The 22,143-nt window shown below is 29.7% G+C and overlaps 1 protein-coding gene across 1 annotated transcript in view; it reads right to left on the bottom strand.

Annotated features, from left to right (window-relative positions):
* Positions 1–1,627: 1,627 nt before the first annotated feature.
* LOC105623403 (centrosomin) overlaps positions 1,628–22,143 on the bottom strand; it is a 26,299-nt gene continuing 5,783 nt past the window's right edge. The window contains exons 2-15 of the mRNA XM_012204796.1: positions 20,863–20,918; positions 12,127–12,395; positions 11,471–11,642; positions 11,150–11,289; positions 10,032–10,442; positions 9,493–9,714; positions 9,086–9,409; positions 5,708–5,815; positions 3,734–4,978; positions 3,241–3,528; positions 2,949–3,173; positions 2,665–2,865; positions 2,020–2,245; positions 1,628–1,839 (exon numbers count right to left, since the gene is read on the bottom strand). Of these exons, the coding sequence (XP_012060186.1) occupies positions 1,628–1,839; positions 2,020–2,245; positions 2,665–2,865; positions 2,949–3,173; positions 3,241–3,528; positions 3,734–4,978; positions 5,708–5,815; positions 9,086–9,409; positions 9,493–9,714; positions 10,032–10,442; positions 11,150–11,289; positions 11,471–11,642; positions 12,127–12,395; positions 20,863–20,918 (4,099 nt within the window). The remainder of the gene's footprint in view (positions 1,840–2,019; positions 2,246–2,664; positions 2,866–2,948; positions 3,174–3,240; positions 3,529–3,733; positions 4,979–5,707; positions 5,816–9,085; positions 9,410–9,492; positions 9,715–10,031; positions 10,443–11,149; positions 11,290–11,470; positions 11,643–12,126; positions 12,396–20,862; positions 20,919–22,143) is intronic.

Here is a 22,143-nt window from a genome sequence, read left to right as displayed (position 1 = left end):
GAAGAATTAATTAAATTGAGTATCTTACTGTTATTAAAATATGTTCACAAGAATAGTAAAATGTTTCAGATTATAATGACCATGTTCAGTAGAATATTTATTTTGCGATGTTGTGGAAATTTTCTTCGTAAAGATAGAATTATTCTCTCTAGGTCTAAAAGGGTAATCCAATCAACGCAAAAAAAAACTTCAACAATTGCAAAATAAACATTCGCGGCCATTACGCATTATCATAATTTTTCTAATATTTTCATGTATTTTATTACCTCTCTGCTAAGAATATAATAAAAATAAGAGGTTTCAGATTTTTAAACAAAGATTTTAAATAAATATAATATACATATACAGAATATAGCAGAAGAGGTATGCTTTGTGACACTTTGCAATTTTAACGATTTCGTAATGAAGAGGATAAATAGAACAAAAATAGATTGATTAATCCAAATACGGCTCATATTATTATTAAATGGTATGTTAGCATGCAACACGAGCGACAACAGCGACAAAAGTGCAAGAACGTCATTGTAGAATTGTATATATCTCGGTACCGTTCCCAAATCTCCATTCCCGTCACGCTCCTTGTCTTCTTATATGCTCTCATACGTTTTACCAACGGATACGATTATCGCGAACGGAAGGAAACGGTAAGAAAGGTATATTAGACTTATAAGAAAGATTAATGTTGTACAGTATTTCTCTCCGCTCCTCGCCGGATGTGTGGTCGAAGGAATTCGCGTGTCTGGCGCGGTTCATAAACTTCACATCATTATGAGTTATTATGGATCTTTATATTATTATCTAGTCATGGAGTGATAATAAAAATTCTATCATAATCTTAATCTCTGTGCGTGGTTTTATCTCTATCATGTGCGGCACATTACCAAGTGTGATTAAACCGTCTCGAAAATGGAAGGTGATCGACGGAAGTCATCGACGGAAATTCAAAAGCAGAAATTCAAAAAGCTAAATATAATCAACATGATGTACACACTTGTGATTGATGCACAAATTCTGCATATCAATGGCACTTTATTCATGGTGATTATGTACAAATGCTACATAACGATATATGAGTTATAATTATTATATGTACACACATACGCAAATTTCTGTTATTCATAAAGCAAAATACGTCAATAAACGAAGACAGAATTTGATACCGGCGTTCGTGCCGTATTCACTTGGAAAAACTTTTCCACAATGAAAGAAAATCTACAAAAATGTCAAAAATATCATGCGCGTATTCTATATAAATATATACAAATCTCAATGTACAAGTTCATCTTAAGCTCTCTTTCATTACATTTTTTGTATTCTTTTTTTAAATAGCGAAAATAGGTTCTCCTGTGTATGAAAATATTTATCGCTTAGAAAACTTCTTTGTTTAAAAATTTCATAATACGTAACGCCTGAGTATTATATTTTTTTTGTACCAATGTATCGTTAATTTTCTTATCTCGAAAAATGTGAGAAGAGATAAATGAGAAACGCAGATAAAACACGATACATTGAATGAATAGTAAATCTATGAGAACACAATTCAACAAGTAACAACTTCCATAGTTCTACTTCCTTTTTCATTTTTTGTGTATAATATTTTTTGATTCATCAGTCAGTCTGTAATCTCTTAATTGTCCAAAGGTTCATCGAATGTCCTCGTCTTTTTTAAGATACTTCTTGTAACCATAAGCTGTTTTATTATCGCTTTTTCAACGTTTTTCTTATTCTTGTTTGAAGCTGATAAGTGTTCAAATGTATCTTCCAGAGCTTTCCTAGTTTTCACCAGTCTTCGTTTTAACGCTTCATTCTCCTGTTTCAAAGCTTCCATCTCTTCAAGACCTATAATTGTAACATTAAAAAATCATTAAATTATTTTAAAATAAATTCAAAAGTAAATATTATTAAATAAAACTAATTTCAAATAAAAATTATAAGATAACAATAACTTCATAAGTTTTTAAAAACAAAAAGGATGTAACGTATTCATAACATTTTAAACAAATTTTTTTCAAAACACACCTTCTATTGGTAATGGACTTTCACTGTTTGAATCTTGAGCTCTATGATTACCATTGTCTTCGTCGCTTAATAAGTTAGTCATAGATTCTGTGATCTTTAATGTATCTTTCAAAGGTCTTGTTGTGGTAACAGCAGCGTCGCTTTCTATTCCCAAATCTGGCGAACAACTGGATTTGCTGCGACCTCCGAGTGCAGAGTAATTCATCGGCTGCCAAAACTGGGAATTCTATAATAAATTAGAGAAATTAAAGTTTAAATCTTATTCTTAATAAATCTTCTTTCAGCTTGAAAATTTTAAACAAAAAAGTGCGCGATATAAAATTATAAAATATTCATAATTTATAATCATATAAATTAATCATAAATAATGCAATTTATAAATCTTTATATACAATACTAAATAACAGCAATTTATGAAACATTTTTAATAATATACAATGTAAAATAATATGTGCATGTTAATTATGTAGCATTACATGCAATTGCTGGAAGGTTTATTGATAAAGTATTAGGGTATCAATTATATATAATTCACAACTCGCAATTGTTAAAAGTGGACAATGCACTCATAAATACAATATCCACCTTTAATATATTCCACAAATAAAATGCATTAACACTAAGAGAAAACGACGAGCAACTAACATTATAAGGTTGATATTCCTGTAGAATATCGCAAGTTTGTTTGAGTGTAGCGTCCGTAGGTATCGATGATACGCCGCTCGAACTCGCCGTCGAATCGCTAGCTTCGCACACCGCCATGTGTCTTCTGAATTCTTTATTCACCGTTTCGAGTTCTTGCACTCTTGCTCTATGCGAATCGTTGATCTGATTGAGATCGCATATCTGTGTACGGCGATGTTACATCACATATTAGTGCTGACACACACCGGAGAACACTATTCATAAACTAATTTAACTTCGCTTACCTCTTTGCTGAATTTATCGTGCAGCGAACGAACAGCCACGTCATATCGATTCTCCATTTTTCTTATATCTTGCTCGAGTTTCAATTTATCGTTCGTTAATTTGGTGTTCTCTACAAGTATCTGACTGTGCGAAAGAGTAAGATGATCTAATTCTTGCCTGAGCGTGGATATGGTCGCTTTGGCAGTTTCGGTTTCTTCCTCCAGTTGTTTAATTCTCGCTCGCAACTGAAATGAATCAAATAACTGTTCTGTAACAATTCTTATCAATGTAAAAAAAGCAGCACGCACTTACCGATTCGTTTTCTTTATTGAGTATTATCAGAGTTTCTGTACTCTTTCTTTCGGAGTTTTCCTTATACTGTAAAAATTCTGTTTTCTGTTTGGTAATTTCACTCGCCATTTGCTCGACATCACTGATCTTTTTCTCCAATTGCGTCTTGCGAATACAATTCTGCTTGTTCTCCTTTTTTAACACGTGGAACTCGTGTATTCTCTTCTCCAAAGAAGCTTGTAACTTTTCACAAAACCTCTGAGACTTCTCTAATTTCGTAATAAACAATGTTAATTTTTCATCGGTGGTCTGTAAATAAAATTCAGCTTTTATAATTATAAATTTCTAAATTAATGGAATATGTTTATATCATAAATTACTTCAATTTTTAACAATTCATATACATCAAACTTTTAGTTTAAAAATAATTAAAAAATTGATTAAAAAATAATATTTATTTAATCGCATTAATAAGCGCAATTGATTAGTGATCTAAAAATATACAGATACTTACACAATCAAAAGAATGTGTGGTCAAATCGTTCCTTAGGGCGCTAAGTTCAGAATACAACAAGTTGTTCGTTTCTTTCAGCTCCTGTATTTGGTGGCTCATATCCAAATCGCTGAGGTCGTTCTGGTAAGTTTTATAATAAGGCACATGATCCGCGGAGTCTTCGGAATCGCTGCAAGTCTTGGTATACTTCGTAAATCTGGAGCGGCTTAAGTTCTTGTGTTGCTTCTCCTGCAGACCAATTCTGGCCATGGAGACGGTCCGATCGGGTTCTGAGAATGTTTCCGAATCCGATTGCGACGCCTGATTTTTCATCTCCACAATATTTTCGGGCCGACTCCTTTTCACGGAACCATCAATCTTATCATTCACAATTATAACATCTTGAACGTTCATGTCTTCAAGAGCACGTACAAAATCATCCGATAATATCTTGGAGCTAAGCAGAACGTCCAGCACAATCTTCTTATGCTCGTTTCCTATAGTGTCTGCACGATCAGTATTCTTGAGCATCTCCTTCATGAACTTCACCAGATCTTTCAGATGCGTGCGCAATAGCTCACAATAGTTTTTCGCCCGTTCCGTTTCGTTATCGCAACCATCGATTTCCGTGGAGATGTCAGGCTTCGACACAAGCTTCAGCCACTTTAGATAATCCACTTCCTTTTCTAGATCATTCCGCTGAGTCAATAGACTTTGTACGTATTCATTTAGCATCTTTACGTCTATCTTTTCATTTCCGTTGATGTAATCGAGTCGGATGATATCGTTTGTGTAATTTACTTTGACACCGATCTCATTAAGTTCGCGAATCAGATTCGTCAATTGCACACTACTATCGGCTTCTTGGACAATTTCGGGCTTATTACGATTTCTATCCTGGCTATACGATGATGTCATGTGATTGTGCAGCTTAGCAATCTCTTTGTTCTTGCTCCAGAGTTCTGTGTTGACCAACATCTGCAGATTTTGAGTCGTCATCTGCAATTCCTTTGTCAGTTGTTCGATTTTGCGATTCTTTTCTTCGACCTCGGCGTTCCGTTCATTCAACTGCTTGAGCAGATCTTCCCGTGGCAGAGCATCGTCACGATAATCGGTAGTAGTAACTTCATCCACACTATTCATCTCAGCATGCCTGAGTTTATCGAGTTCGGCGATTTTGTTTTTTAAGTCTTCCGTAATAATCTGTTTCTCCATCTCCAGGATTTCAATTTTTTGCTCCTTATCAAGAAGACGAACTTCAAGTTCCTGCAACAAAAAAAAATTTATTCAAATTTGTACAAAAATAGCATAATTTTATTTTTTTTAAATTGTATTAAAAAGAGAAATATATAAGAATATATAAGAATATGTAATTAAGTTGAATTAAAAAAATTATTTATTATATATAGATAGATAATAATTAGCATATAATCATATATACGCAAATTTTGTATTTTTGAGAATAATTTAATAAACGAAGATAAAATAAAATTGTATAAAATTGTATATATCATAATTATAATCAAAAGTATTTTAAATATATTCACTATATATTATAATATGAATATATATCATAAAAATTATAATAAATCTATTACTCTCTTTCTCTCTCTCTCTTTCTGAATATAACGTACATTTAGTATTTTGTTTTTAAACCAATTTTTCATTTAACGTTATGCTGATTGAAGCATTATAATATTGCATAATATAATTATATATATTTCCCCTTTTGAACTCTATTTTATATTGTTTGTGCAATTAATTACTAATTATATATTCATCAAAGAGAAATATAAATAGTGTAACAATAAACATAATTACCAAAATATAATAAAATATAAATAAATACAATATTATAAAATTTAATTAAAGCCAATGACATTCAATTATTTATAAAACTGATTATTTTATTATTGCGTAAAAATATATTGCAATTGCAAATCATAGTTGACGATATTGGTAATGGATAAGAAATTATATTTGCGTTAGATATACCTTAAATTCGACTTGCGTGCGTGTTTCCAGGAGATTCTTTTCAGCTTTTATTGTCTCGATTTGGTCTCGCAGATCGCTAATCTTACTTTCCATTTCTTCGAAACGTTGCTGCAAGCATAAAGTATCGTTCCATATCAATAAAACTCACGTTAGATTCACTAGGGAATGCTTTATTCACATGTATAATTTTGATTACAATAAAATTAAGTTCATGTAGTATAATATAAGAAACGAGTCTTTGTGAAGTGAGAAGAGAAGAAAATGCAAAGACATTACATGCAAATTATACATTCTTATGCAGGGAAATTACAATAATTTTTATTAACTTTTCGTTTTCTTAGACCAACTTCGCGGTGGTACGAGTGTAACAATCGTCGGCCCCTAAAAGGAAAACACATTTCTTGTAATCTCTCCTGTTTTTTTATTAAATAAATATGTCCTACTTGAAATTTATGTAATAAAAGAAGCTTTAGAGAATAATTGTTTCAACAAAAATATAATAGCAAGTTTTTTCGTCTTTAATAATTGATAGTAATATGTTGTATGTATAAAAATATAAAAAAAAAAAGAAAATTTTAAAAATTTCATGATCTATAATCTCTGAAGACATTTTTCATGCAAGTTCATAAAACTTGTTGCGTATTAATTATATTTCACATCTAAATAACTTTTAACTGTAAATTAGAATATTAAATATTTTAGTATTTTAGTAAAGATATAATTTTAACTTATGAATCTATCTAATATTTCGCGAATAAAAATGTAATATGTAATAGTACATTACATGCAAGTTTACATTACATGCAAGTTTTAATAAGCTGTAGATGTATAGTGTTTCAACTTATGAGATGTCTTTCACACACACAATCACAGAATCTTTAATAAATTTAGGAAATCTATTTCTTTTTTAATTCGAAATTACTAATTTTTTTATTTTAAATATTTATCTATTTTATCTATTTTTATCTTATCTATTTTCTGTCTTTATCAATATTGTATGACATTTTAAGCATCAATTTCTTTATTTTCTATATATATTATCTTCTATATATATTATAGTTCTATATATATTATAGTATATTTTAAAAACTGATATTAAGACTGATATTAATACTAATCAAAATACAATAAATATAAACAATATAAAATTGCACATTATAAAATATATATTATCAATTAGCTTTTGGATAAGCTATAATTTTATTTGTCAGAATTTAATTAAAAATGTTTGTTTGAATATATAATTTAGTATTTATTAATTAGTATTTATTCGCACTTCAATTTAAATTATTTTTTTAATTTTGACTTATAAGTATGTGCAGTTAAGAGAGCATACTACAAAGAAAAAAATCTAAACGCTAGTATAACAATCTCAATATTTTCTTTAATGAGGATATTGAGGAAAATAGCTTTGATGACAACACTCTCGACAACACTTTACCTACCTCCATTCGCACTGAGGCGCACAGACAAGAGAACATATTTAGTTGTTAAACTTTTAACTTAAAGAACAGCAACAGAAGCAGCGATCGATCAATCGCGGATAGATACTCTACGTCAGTGCTAGTATGATCAGCACTGGTGAATATCCTTAATAAAAACTACGCCAGTATCAGCTACCTACGCATCTGGCAATCTATAATTATTGGCTAATTTGGAATTATTACAACTTTCATGGAGTGCAATTGCTAACAAAACTTTTTCACTTTTTAAATTTTTTAAAAAGATACAGTTGTTTAATTTTCACAAATTTCTTGGTTCTTTATACTCTCTCAACTTATTCGACACATAGAGCAAAGAAACGACTTCCTTCCTTTGTGCTATTAAAGTTAGCAATCATGCGCTATTTCCAGAGCGTACAGACACGAGTCGTTTTCGTTAGTATCGAGATTGCTGAACGATAGGCGATGAATCTATCTCGTTATTGCTCGTATTGTTGTATTCTTGTATTATTATTCGTTTGGAGCTACCGCAGCTACGGCGGCTGATCGGTCGAGATGAATTTTCGTATGAGGACTGCCGCGTATCGCGATACATACACCGTAAGAAGCCGCGAGAAAAGACGGCGGTCTCTATTAATAGATAACGACCGCGTCTTCCCGCACGGTATTCTCGAGATACCAGACGAGTCGCGCTCCAAAATCTTTCTCAATGCAACGAACTACTTAGAAAACTTTATAATATAAACTTTATAATATTAAGAAATTATAAAAGGACAAAGTTTTGCAAAATAAAGAAAAATCTAGTAAAAATTATGGAATATCTAAATATAATCCGAAGGCATAAATAATAAAAAAATTAGGGAAATAATAGTTCAAAAAATAATGTACTATAGATATTTACTATCTACGTCAAATTACATAAAGTACAAAAGTAATTTATTAAAATGTAAAAATAAAATAAATATTAAATAAAAAGATACAATTTAATATAGAATTTAATATGGCAATATAAAAAAATGAATTTAAGTATTTAATACATTTATATAAAATGCTCTTCTATAATAAAAAGCATAAAGGACTATTTTATTCTCAAAGTAGTGGATCTCATGTGCATACGTAAAATTACATGTGTTATGAAAAAAAATCTATAAAAAAATTTTATAAAAAAATTTGTTATCTATATTATTAACGGAATATTAGTAAATATATTAGAAAAACTCACTATTGTGAGAATTCTGAATATTGTTATAATAAAATGATAAAAAAAATCTTAGAGAAATAATTAACTTTCAAGTTGATATTTATATTAATATTAATATTGATATTGTTCAAATAAATTATGAAATTGTACAAATGTGCAAATTCTTGTGTACAATAAAATATAAACAATACAATCTGTTGTATATTCTGAACACCACGTTGCAATAAAGTGCAATAAACAAAAATAAAATATGTATTATTAAAATTTATCTGGCTTACACATATAATTACATATGTCTCATAAAAAATAATAGAAAATTATCATGTATAAAACTATAAAAAGTACAAGAAAGATAATAAAAAAAAATAAGATAATTCAAAATAAAATACATTATATAGAATAATCTCAGTCATGCATTGCAAGAGAAGCAATTGTCAAGTAAAATAATTCAAAACAATAAGAATCATGCAATGATAATAATGATAGTATAAAGCAGAAAAGAAGCAAAAATTAAATGAATTTAACGTTTTTGAAAAGAAAAGTGTTCAATATACTAAGTTGCCTCATCGTGCTTCTTGGCAAGCAAAGCGTCTCTACATTTCAGGATTTGAGATAACATTTAAAAAATGCCATATATGGCATAATTTTCTAAAGTTTAAAGATTTAATCGTTAAATACACAATTCTGAAACGTAGAGATCAGCAAACAAGATTAGACATGAATCGCAATATTGACCTGTTTGCAGGAATCGTTTTCAAAATCATCCGCGTTCTTAATGCCGAGATCCTTCAACGAGACGGGACCGCTGTTCCTTCTTTTACGTAATTCTGCCTCCAATTCTATAATTTGCTGTTCTTTATGAGAATCCGTGTCTCGCATTTGTTTCTCGCGCTCCATAAAACCTTGTATCGCTTTAATGGCTTTCTGATGTTCACCTTCCATCTTTTTCAATTTCTGTTCTGCATTTTCTGCTTGCTTCTGAGCGTTGCATAGTTTTAATATCAACTGCTTTCTAGAATCCTCGTGTTGTTTTAATTTATTGTCTCTTTCTTCCAGTTCCTGCAATTCGAGTTTTTTAATAAATCAAACAGTCTGCCAGATCATTTTATAGCAGAATAAGTAATAAGAAATGTTTTATTAACTTTTATAAGATGCCTGATTTCCCTGGCATCTCTATTTAATGATGAATTCAAACTTGCCGCTCTTTCTTTATTTGATTCACAATCATAGGCACCATCATACTTCGTTGTACTTTGAACACAAGATACCTTTTGCCCCATAGATAGTGATATATAATCGCTCGTCAATGAAATTACAGCCGAGGGACTATTAGGCGGCGAACGCTTGCCATAATTATTTTCGCACTACAAAATATAATAGATATAATTACAAATTACAATAGATATAATTACAATAAATATAAGTATAATAAAAAAATATAAATAAAGAACCTATAGCACAGTTCCTTTACATACAAATAAGATTTGAACTCGTGTCATCATAAGATATTTAACATTAAGGAAAAAAGATAATAGTAACGCCAGGTTGTGTGTGTAAACATAAATTAATCATAATAAATCATAAAACAATTAATACTTATTATAAGACTCGAGTTTTTCTAGCATATGCAAAACAATCTTGTGCTATTTGTTTTAAAAAAAAAAGGATCAATTTAATTCACCTGTGATAACAATGCACGATGTTTATTGTTGATCTCTACGAGAACATCATCGCGCGATTTTATAGATGCCCTCAATTGAATGATCTGGTTTTTCCTTTTTTCGGACACCTGACTGACTTCTTCATATGCTTGACATTTTTCTTCTAACAATGCGCTTTTCTGTTTGATGAGTCTGTCTCGTTCGGCGAGATCGTTTTTATATTGTTCCACAACAGAATCCTTCTTGAACACTTGATCCTTCAATTCCTTTATTTCGTCGCGCAGCTTGTCGATACTTTGTACTCGATCACTGTCTTGCTTCTCCCGCAAGCGCGTTTCCACGTCTAATCGCTCTCTGAACTGATCTCGCTCATTTTCAAGTTCCTGCGTCCAACTGCGCTCCTCTTCCAAACTGCTAGTTATCTGTTTCACCTAGATCATGTAGCAAATGTATCACATATTACACAAATACTATACAATCTTTCTCCGTCTTGCGTGCCACTTTCCTTTTATAGATATTATGATCATGAAATGAAAAGAGCAAATTCGTATCGTGTTCCCAAGAGACGAGAGAAAATGTTTAATATTATCTGTTTTCTTCGGTTTTCCTTGATTCTTCCCTTCTATGATACTCTTAAGGCCACTATACCTATTTAGTGAAACAACGTGTTCTCGATATTGCAATAAAAGTCGGACAAATAAGTATATAAAATTTATTAATCATGTATAATGAAAAATTATAGGCTTTGTTTGTTTTTTTAATTCTTCTAGCATTAATCATGTCATCGCGTAAGCAAGAATTTTTTAACTAATTTCTTTCAAGACTGTTGAAATTATCAAATCATTTAACTCGTGGCAACGAAAGGAAATAAACGCTGATAATATTTATTTAATTAAACTATTATATATTAATTGGAAGAAGGGATATATTAATTGGAAGAAGGAATAAGAATATGTAAACATTTCGAAACTATTAATTAAATCCTATTAAATCCATATAATTTAAAACTTTCTCATTCCTATATTAATAGAACAGATAACGAGAAATTTATAGTATTATTAACTAAACTTTTTATGTCTCAAAATATAGAATTATATTCTTGAAACAAGAGTCATTAAACTTCATTTTATAAACATACCTCTGCTTCAAGAGAAGTCACCAATTCTTCCATCTGTCGTAACTTTTCCGCATTTTTTAATGCTTGTTCCGGAGTGATACCAAATGTTTCCTTGTAATATATAGATGTATCTAATTCCCTTTCTTGATATTCCGCTAACTCTGGAATAATAGAAAGAATTTTTATAGAATTTTATAAGAATATTTATTTATAATAAATACGTAATTACAATAATAAATTCATTAGAATAAAATTTATATATATTGCAAGATAATTTTATCAAAATAATGATAAATATAATAATTGTAGAATCATCATGCAGACAGAATAAATTTTGTTTACCTCTCTCAAGCTTGGTTACTTTTTCTCGCTCTTTTTCAAGCGATTGCTGATATTGATCTTGAGTACGAGAAGTTGCTGCTTTCTGTTCTTCATATAATTTAAAAGCTCTAGCTGCCTGATTAAGAAGGACCTGCTTCTCTACTAATTCTTTCCTCAATTTCTCTAACTCTTCCTAAATACCAACATTTCATGGTGATAGTAATTAATAATATATAAAACAGTATCATATAATAATTAATATAGATTTACAGGTTTTATATGATATATAATATATTTATCATAATAACTTCCTTCGAAAAATCGCGTGTAAAGTGAAGAATTTACATATTTACTGATAAAAAGCTAGTAGAATTAATTTAAAACAAATTATGATATTGACAATGTCAGAAAAACAAATATAAACAAAAATAATTCATAACAAGATCCGTTAAATATAAACCTAATATATTTACTCAATTATTAATATAATTACTCAAATATATTTTCCAATTCATTTCAAATCTTTTTCACAAAAACAAAAGTATGAAAGGATTATATAAAAACGTTTTAGATGTTCGATTAATTTTTTTCAAAAACAGATTGTTCTCTTTTCGATTATATCATCATATAGAAACAATCTATATTTTATTTGTTAAGTGTATTGAATATTAATTAACCTTCAATTCTACATTTGTTTTGATAACATCTTCGTCAGAAAAAGTGATGCCATTTCTTGAAGGGTTTCCTTCTTCCAGGAGATAAATTCGCAACTTAAGCTGGAAGTTCTCCTTTTTCAAATTGCTTAATTCATCCTCGTACTCTTTCATTGTTCTACCGTAACCTACTCCATTACTACTACCTCCGCCACCTCCTCCACCATCTCCTGATCGTGCCATCGTTGTTTTGTCTTTGTCTCCGGACGAATTTTCACCATATGGTCTTCCACCTGAAACAGATATTTTTTTGGAGATAAATTTAAATTTATTAATTTATATACAAATGTACAATAAACACATATTAATATGAATTTTAATAGTGAATATTAAACATTCTTCTGATATAAATAATAATTTTTGTTCACATATACATACTTAACATTTTTTAAATAATATTAATATCTTTTTATTTTTTAATATAATTTAATTATGTAAATAAATAAATTATGTAAAAATAAAATGATTTAAAAGGCATGTATAAAGTTAGGTAAATACTAATTATTTATAAAAGACAATAAATACTATCAATTCTAGTTTAAATTTAATATTTAATATTATAATTATCCATGAACACTAATCAAAGATAAATAAAAAAGTAATGTAAAATAATATTTGCATTATTATTTGAACTCTGTAATTCATAATTCGTAATTTATGTATCATTAAGTATAAAGATTAAATAATATAAAGGATTAATTTTAAAAATATACATTATATATATATATATATATAAAACAAACGCATACATTGTATCTCAAATATCAATACAACATATACAAATCTAAATGAAAATAATAATTTCGTATTTTTCTAACAAATGTATTTTTTGATGTTATATAAACAATCTACAAATGACCAAATCTGAAATTGTTTATGCAATATAATTCAAACAATTACTGTTAACATCTGTTGTTCTACTTATTCTTCGAATATATGTATACTATACTCTTCAAGTTAAATTGCATCAATAATGCGTTCCCGCACGTTCCCGTCCGTGGTATTTTAAACGAGAGTAATGCGACGATATCACGTGCAAGGCCGGCACGAGTAATCGCAGATGAACTCTCAAGCTCAATTTTCTATCTGTCATTCGAATAATCACATTTCGAACTTTGGTTGCATTATTTCCGACACGTGCTGATGGAATCCGTATGAATTTTGAACAATCACGATTTGCCACATGTGCCGCATTGAACCCGAAATTAATCATCTTGAAATACTCGATTTTCCTCACTCGATGTTAGAAAAAAAAAGACGATACAAATAAAAAAACATCATTCAGTTACTTTCAATGCTTATATTCTTATAAGAATATTCTCTACTAAAAAGATTACAACAGCAGCATTTTTTAACTATAAAATTCTACATATTAAAAAAAAAATTATTTACATATATTTATTAAATGCCAAAAAATTATTCCAAAAAATGTGTGTGCTTTTCAAAAATATCTAATTTTTATTTTCGTGCACAAATATAATTTCTTTTTTTAGATTATCTATATAGATACAAAGGAGCGCTATTTACTTTCTTTTTTTAGCTTTACATAATAATATAGTATAAGAAATATTCTTATAATTGGTATGTGTTTAGATAAATCATATTATATATGCACATGCACGTTTTTAGAATATTTTATTACACGCATTATTTTTAGAATATTTTTCAGAAAGTATCTTCCAAATCAATCAGTCTATTTTCAGTCTGTCTAGGCAAATCTTACTGATGCCAAATTTACTTTGGAAGATCGAGCGGCGCCGTCACCATGTACCTTTAAAATTAAATTATTTTGGCGCATCATCAAGCGCCAAAAAGACTCTTTAACACTCTCAAGTCGAAGCGCAAACATTCCAAGAAAATCTGATATAATGTATTTTCCCATTTCACTTTTAAAGAAAATTCAATTATTACGTTTATATATAATTTTTTTATAATAATGAGCATTGCTATTTATATATCCTAGATATTTATTTATTTTAATTATTTGTTAAAATTATCTTTAATATAAATTTATTAATCTTACAAAAAAGAATAAGTTTAAATTTCTTATTCTATTTGAAAAATAATTATTTTAATAATTAGAAATAAAAGTTTCTTTATGATCCAGATAGTCAAGATGTGCTCGCAATTTAGCTTGAATGAGTTAATCGTCGTTTCTTCTCTCTTTTCTTCTCCTCGTTCTCTTACATTCATACGTTCAAAGAGTACTATTACACAACCTTTAGAACTATTCTCATTTATCACTTGCTAGCAATTGCTAACAAACAGCAAGCAAATAGTCAAACAATTTCATTTACTGTTACAATGACATTGAACATTATACCAATTTATTAACGTATTATTAACAGTAATCGGTATTACAAAATAGGAATTAGTTCATATTCACTTTTATTACATTCCACATCGAACTTTAATCAACATATTTTTTTTATTATAATATATATTTTAATATAAAGTAAAATTTTCAAAATTCGGCATACCGAACATGACTTCGATCTTTACTGGCTCGTCTTCGCGGTTCCTCGAAAGGAGAAAAGATCTTAGTAGCGACCTACCGCATCCCATTCCACGAAGAACGCGTTTTTGAAGTCGTTACATTTTGAAACCTACATTCAAATTCGCGAAAGGGATCAAGCAAGACACCGCACCACAAAAGAGACTTATACGACGACTGTACAAACACTGACTGCGACAGAACAACAAGCGCAGCGCCGAAGACACAAGGCTATAACTTGTGGTTAAAATTATGTTCTAAATGCGCGTGTGTAATGTCATATAGATGTGTACTTGTCGAAGGTCAGACGTCCACGTGCACTTACCGATTGATCGCACTTAAAAAGCTTGAATGAATACACTGCCCTTTAACTCGCATGAAGAACAGCAAACAATTTTGATCTTCATAAATTCAATATTTTTTATGAATTTTGATTAAATTTATACTAAGAGATCTATGCAACCTTATTAAAATATAAATAAACAAAGATAAAAGAAAAATATTTTTTAAAAGATTTACAAGAGAGTGCTTTTAATTATTTTATGTACAAGATATTTTGTATATCTTTACTATAGCTATATTGCAATGATAAAAGATTTCATACTACCTATTCAGAACTGAAAAGAGTTGAGAAGAAAAATATCAGTCTTGTAAGAAATGTGATATCGCGATAAATCATGTAAAGCAGTTTATAATGTTTGCAAGCATTATGTACATGATTCACACGATAATAGAAACTTTGTAACAAGTCTATGCTGAAATTACGGAGATACATAGAAATGGTTATTCCTCGGTGGAACAAGAATGATTCATCTTGCCTAATTAACGTAACGATGTTCTCCATACTCTTCGTATCCAAAATATCGTGCTGTCACGTGGAATACGATTGCTGAGGTTAACTGCGCATTCTAATTATGTCTTTTCGTTAAAATCCAATTCGTATCAAATTCACTGTACTACGAAGATAAGTTTTGGATTCTTTGAAATATATTATGCAGAAATATGCACAAAATATGTTTGTATTGGGTTGTCCGGAAAGTTCGTGCCAACTAACCTATATAATTTAATAAATGTATACTAAAATTTAAATCTTCTGCATTTCAATTTTCCTTCAATATCGGCACGAACTTTCCGGACAACCCAATACATTGTGTTAAATGTATATATTGCGCAAAAGAAGACAAAGGAGAATAATTTTCAGACATGCGTAGTTGTTCCACAAGCATTTTACGAGTACAAAGGCTTTGTCGTGGACACAAAAGTTATATCGTCGTAACGTTAAACATAAATTCGTTTTTCAACTGTCATCGGCGGGAAGGCTATCACGTGTTTTAATAGCCGACGTAAAAAGCTCTGAAAATTCCGAAAGAGCAGAAGAGACACGAAAGCTTTGTGCATCCATTAAAACAAATCTATTTCCTGCTTAACCGGTCGACCGTGTCGTTTTTATTACGATTTTCGGCAAAATGCAAACTGCAATATCGATTCGCATCAGAAAGTAGATGCCGCGAGCAAGAGAGCGAGCTCGCGTATTTATAGATGACACATTTAGGCCAGAACGGTTTAAACTATCTTTATTTTGGCAGGTCAGCCTCCACTCGCCACTCTCTCCAGATCTCCGATCTGGTCAGTCCCCGGCGGGCAATTAAAATTTTACCGCCGACTAAAGATCTCCGCTGCTCTTGCTTTCGCCTCGACAAGAATATTTCTGAAAGTGAATCCGCTATCGCTTTTATTATTCTTAGTACTTTAGACTATTAGTCTCATAATGTATTATGTAACTATATTACTAATATATATTACTATAATAATTAATTATGATACCTTGACAGAATAATCATTACAAGTTAAATAAATTGATAGACTTTCTAGGTCAAACATGTGTATTAAACACAATTAACGAAATACGTTTTGATTTTATAAATAAATTACATATATATATATATATATAATTATAATATTTAATATAAAATTAATATAATTTAATATAAAGAAATAATTTTAAAAATTGATTATCAAATTTTACAATAAAATTTTTTTTTTCGACACATTGAGGTTCTTATCCAGAATTTGTATCTATTAATATATTACATCTGGCGCATCACAATAGCCTGTATATATGAATCATCCCACATTACTATTATCCGCGAAATAGCGTCTTATTAAACGCTTTGAACGACCGGTACTTGTCTTTAACGGAGGCGCAAAATTGAAGCTGAAGCTCTGGCTCGCTCATCTTTGGGTAACAAGAAGCGGGCCAATAATTCCTACAAGAGACCTGGATTAGAAACAAACGATATCGCCGTTATTTTGAGAGCTCGACTGCTAGTAGAATGCGATTCCACGTGTTAATGACTCGACGACATTCGTTACTTCTAACAGACTATTGACAGAATGTGATTGCAGAAATGGGTTTAGACTTAAGAAATAAATTTTACATTGTAATTTCATACAATGCACTAAAAATATAAATCTTGTTAAAATAAAACTTTTATACACTAAATATGTCACGTAAAAAATTCAATATATAAGATTGGATATAATTCGAAGTAGCATATCTTGGAATAATCAAGAAACAGGAAAGTTACTGGAAAAAACAGTTCAATTAAAATTATTTTTTACAGTTATATTTAATGTTTTAATTTTTTAATTATGTTATTTAATATTTAATATTATTTTATATGTTATTTATTTATGTCACAGATTAAATATATTGTATTAGTATAATATAATATAATAAATGTACGTTTAATGTAACTTCAACGAAATCTGACAACTCCCAGAAATGTTTTTAATATTTTTTCAGTTTTCTGAATTAATATATTGTAAAAATTCATATCTTAAACAATTTAGATTTGTACACACACAATTATGATGCAGAATATAACAAAAAATATGAAACTTCAGAAACGCGTTGAATATCTGCGATGATGTAAGATTTATGTGTTTTTCATAAACACAGAAAATAATTTTTCTAATTATAAATAATTAAAAATAAAATGTTTTTATTAACTACTAAATTATAAAGGAAATACTGGAAACAAATAAAGAATTATATTTTTCTCCTGTGTTACAAAAATAAATACACGTTACGTCTGGCCACTTCGTGTCGTTCGAATGGCTCCCCTACCCATCGTTATATACGAACGCGCTTCTGGATCCACGAAAATAAATGCTCGCTTCCTGTAACGCGAGATCGTGGCAGACATTTTTCAGACGATACAAACAATCGTTTCGGCGGGATTCGAAAATGTTAATATTAATTGCATCCAATGCATTATTTCGTTTTGCGACATACAAATTGTACCCATGACCTTGACCATTTTACCATTTTAGATCCCCTCGAGAACTGAATCGAAGTGCGGATGTACTTCAATTGATATAATTTAAGCACTGCTAAATTGTTACGATGACGTCGAATAAATCATAAAATTTGGGTCGAGCAGACCCTGATCATAGCTCGTTCGGATCCTTTAAATCTCAAACATTTACGATGAAAACTTCGAGAAATGTATCCATATTAATGATATTAATATCGACAAATTTCTGATTACATCATTGGCAAAAATTATCAAGAGTTCATTGAATTTAATGGTTTATTTAACGACTAGTTCATTTTTATGTACATTTGTAAATAATAATCAAAAAATCACAAATTGAATCACTGAATACTTTATTAAATTCATATAGGACATTAAAATACTTATATTATGATTATTTCTGCTTATGTATGATGTTTATAATTTCAAAAATTAACGTATATAATTTAATATGCAGTGTTCCAAGCTTTCCATACATTGATTTCTCTATATAGGCTTATAGGCTATATAGACCAACTTTTATCGCAGATAAAAGCTTCGCTTTTAAGCAGAATTTCCAAAAGTGACATTGGATAGATTCGCAAACGAAATCGCGGAAGCGTAAAAACTGGCAGATATATTGTGCGAGATTGTTACTGCAGTCAGTTTTACTCGTTCGCTCGAGTAAAATCGCGAACGAGAAAGTTCATTGGCCTCATACGCGTGAGATACAATTAGGCGGCCACAGTGTTATGTGCTCTAACGTATCTTTTTTTTTAATTAAGAAATATAAATAAAAAATGAATGAAGTTTAGTTAACTTCCTTTAGAAACTTCTTAATCCATCTGAATCAAACAGGGACATCTTGTTTTTGATTGTATTATTTTTTCTGTTCTTATTCTTCTAATTATTCTAAATTAGATTGCATGATACTTTCACTTTCCTTCGCATGTTTATCGTTCTATCATTCATAAAAATTCGTATATGTGCCCCGAAAAAAACAATTTTCTGAAAGATTTCAAATTTAATTGGACACAAATCTGAAAATAATTATGTTGGACCATGAAAATAATTATGTTAGAAATTAAAAAATGATAAGTAATAAATAACTATAAAAAATTTTATTTTAACGCAACCAATTTCGAGTTTCCAACAAAATTATTTTCATGGTCCAACAAAGTTATTTTTAAATCTGCATTTAGCAAAATGTTAATTTTTAATCACTCAGCAAAATCGTTCTTTCAGTGTGTAAAAATATGTAAATGTATGTGAGTATTTCAGCCCGAGTCTGTAAGTTCGCTAAACCCAAATGACTGAGATTCAATCAGCCCTGGGGGATGCGTAAATATCCTCCTTGATCCGCAACGGAATTTCTGTAGAACAATGTCGAACAATCAGAGGCTAACGGCGGAAAATGCAGATCATGCGAATAGGAGTAATGAACTGTATACCGCGGCACATAAATTAGCGACGACCCCTATCTGCATTTTCACGCGGCCTCTGAACGGACAAATGTAAATATTCGCCGTTCTGAGAGAGGATGGGAAGATGTGTACATTTAAACTGGATATGTGTATACTTATAAAGTATGTGAAATTATCCGTGAATTCATTTACAAAGAAGATATAGAGCTAAAATTATTTTAAATTTAAAAGATCCATTCACATTTGATCACGAAAAACATATGTACGCTGAGAACCGCTTATGGCTCTTGTGTCGAAAATAGTTTCTGTTTGTGTTGGACGAGCAAACAGCGTCGATTGAAAATTTGGACGTCAGATTTATGAAATCCAATTGTTAGATGGAAATAGAAATATACAAAATATATTTGTTTATAAATTAAAAACTAATTTTTTCCTGATTCTAACAAACTTCTAATCTACGTTAACTCTCTAAGGTAATTGTATATTTACTTAATGTTTTTGATGAAGAAGGTTAATTGGAAAATTATATGGCAAAATTTTAATTTTTAAGAGTTCCAATTAAATTTCAATACAGTCCAAGAATCAGATAGTAGATATGTATTAATAAAATCTGAGTTTTTTAATGAGAATGTTTAATAATTTTATATCAAAATATTTATAAAAAAAAAATAAATATCAAATCACTGTTAAATAATGAGGAAATATGTAATATTTCTGTACAGATAAACAGCTGTTATATTTCGCGAATGGGATAAATAGTAACTAACTAGGAGCAGTATAATTGAAAGTGTGGCTAGCAGCATCATATATATGTTACATCTGCAGCAGTAATTGGAATAGAACCGGAGGGGGATTCAATTACTTAAGGGAAATGACCAATAAAGGTGGGTGTGCAAGGGAAAAAGCCACATAATCGAGTCCCTGTCGTATTCTGCAATATCGATGACGACTTATTCAAGTGGTGAACCAATCCGCCGAGATATCTCTGCTGATATATGATATAAGTAATTGCCGCTACAAGGCCGTAAATAATAAATACGAGTGTAATCGTTCGATGTACGATCGCTATGATCTTCCGCCTCGCCTTCGCTTTTATAGAGCGTAAAATTATATCCGGCTATTCTTAGGAACGTTCTTCCCGGCGAAAAAAATATTAATTGTATGCATTATCAAAGAAGTACGACACATAGATAATATAAGAGAAAAAAATTAAAAACTTTAATATCTGATTCTCGACTTTATCCCTTAAATTCCTAATTTTTTTTCTTATTTTCCCATTTAAGCTTAATTTTTATCTTAAATATTACTGATTTTGTAATTTTTTTAGTTTTTTTAATGCTAGTTTAAAAACTGGCATTAATATTATTGTACTAATAAATATTATGATCATATTATCTAGCATTGACCGTTATAATCATTACTTCTATTTCTTATTAGTGAATTATCACTATTAAGTTTGATAAGATATAAAAATGTTACTCACCGTTCGTCAATGGTAAGGTTTGACTCATTGTGATTTCCTGCAACGGCACATTGGTGCTACAACAAAGTAAAATAAAGAATCACAATATTAAAAAAAGAATCACAATATTGTTCAACTGTCAACATAAAATATTTTATAATTTTAATCATGATATATCTAATAGTAAAAAATGATGTAATTCAATAAAAAAATAAAAATACGAATATCTTTAAATCAATTTTTTAAATACATATTAAATGATTTTAATGCTTAACTCATGCAAAAATATACACATATAAAAAAACTGATTCTGTACAACAAATTGTAGCCTTATTGAAATAAAAGATAATAAAAAAACAGTGAACGAGCAGCTATTTTCGGAATGAAACCAAAAATGGTATGAGAATGTTCCTGAAAGAAAATAAGAACTGAAATAAATAAAACATTTGAAAAGGATCAAAGTGAGCAGTAGGTTCTATTTTCAGGACTCCAATGGGACATTTAAACCAAAAAACTGCCAAAGCCAATCTTGACACGTAAGTGAGTGGACAATGATTTAGAAGAACATAAAGAGTACAAATGAAGCTTGCCTGCCAATATTATTAATAGTACATTAGTTATTAATAGTCCTGCAATTTTTCGGAACATCGCGCTTGCGATTCTTTATCAGTTCAAGTATTTTAATTAAAAATAATGTATCACATATTAAGTTTATTTATATTAATTGTAAGATTGTAGTATAATCTTGTGTAAAAAATTACTGTATATTTTTTGTCATAATCTAGTGTATTTTTAAAAATAAGTAATTAATAATTTATATTATTCTTTGATTAATCCCGCATGATTATATTTTTCTGTAAGTATATATGTTTTCCATGATAATAAATAAATGTATATTATTTTTATTAACTATAATATAAAATCAATTAAATGATTGTTAAAGATTTACGAAAAAAAAAAAGCTAATTGTAACAAAAAAATATTTTCATCGAAATTCCCATTATCTAACAGTGAAATCTAACAAGTAATTTTCGTAATGGCTGTAGAACAAAGCCTATTGTGCGAAATTAATCATTCATGCCGAATTTATTTCACTCGAACCATAGCTCTACCTAGAAATCGTTATTGGTATAGTTTAAGGTGGCACAAAGTGTTTGCTAAGAGGGTTTATTAATCCGCAGCAGCCGAGCCGTCTCGCAGCTCTGTCGGACAAGAAACGAGCGGCAGTGAACCACAGGATTTCCAGTAAGGTTTTATTTAGATTTCGCGTAAATTCTATTTCTCTTTCTCTCTCTCTCTCTC

This window comes from Atta cephalotes, assembly GCF_000143395.1.
Source record: "Atta cephalotes unplaced genomic scaffold scaffold00057, whole genome shotgun sequence".
Taxonomy (NCBI): domain Eukaryota; kingdom Metazoa; phylum Arthropoda; class Insecta; order Hymenoptera; family Formicidae; genus Atta; species Atta cephalotes.
Note: the sequence above shows the minus strand (reverse complement) of the source record. Positions and strands in the feature narration are given on the sequence as shown.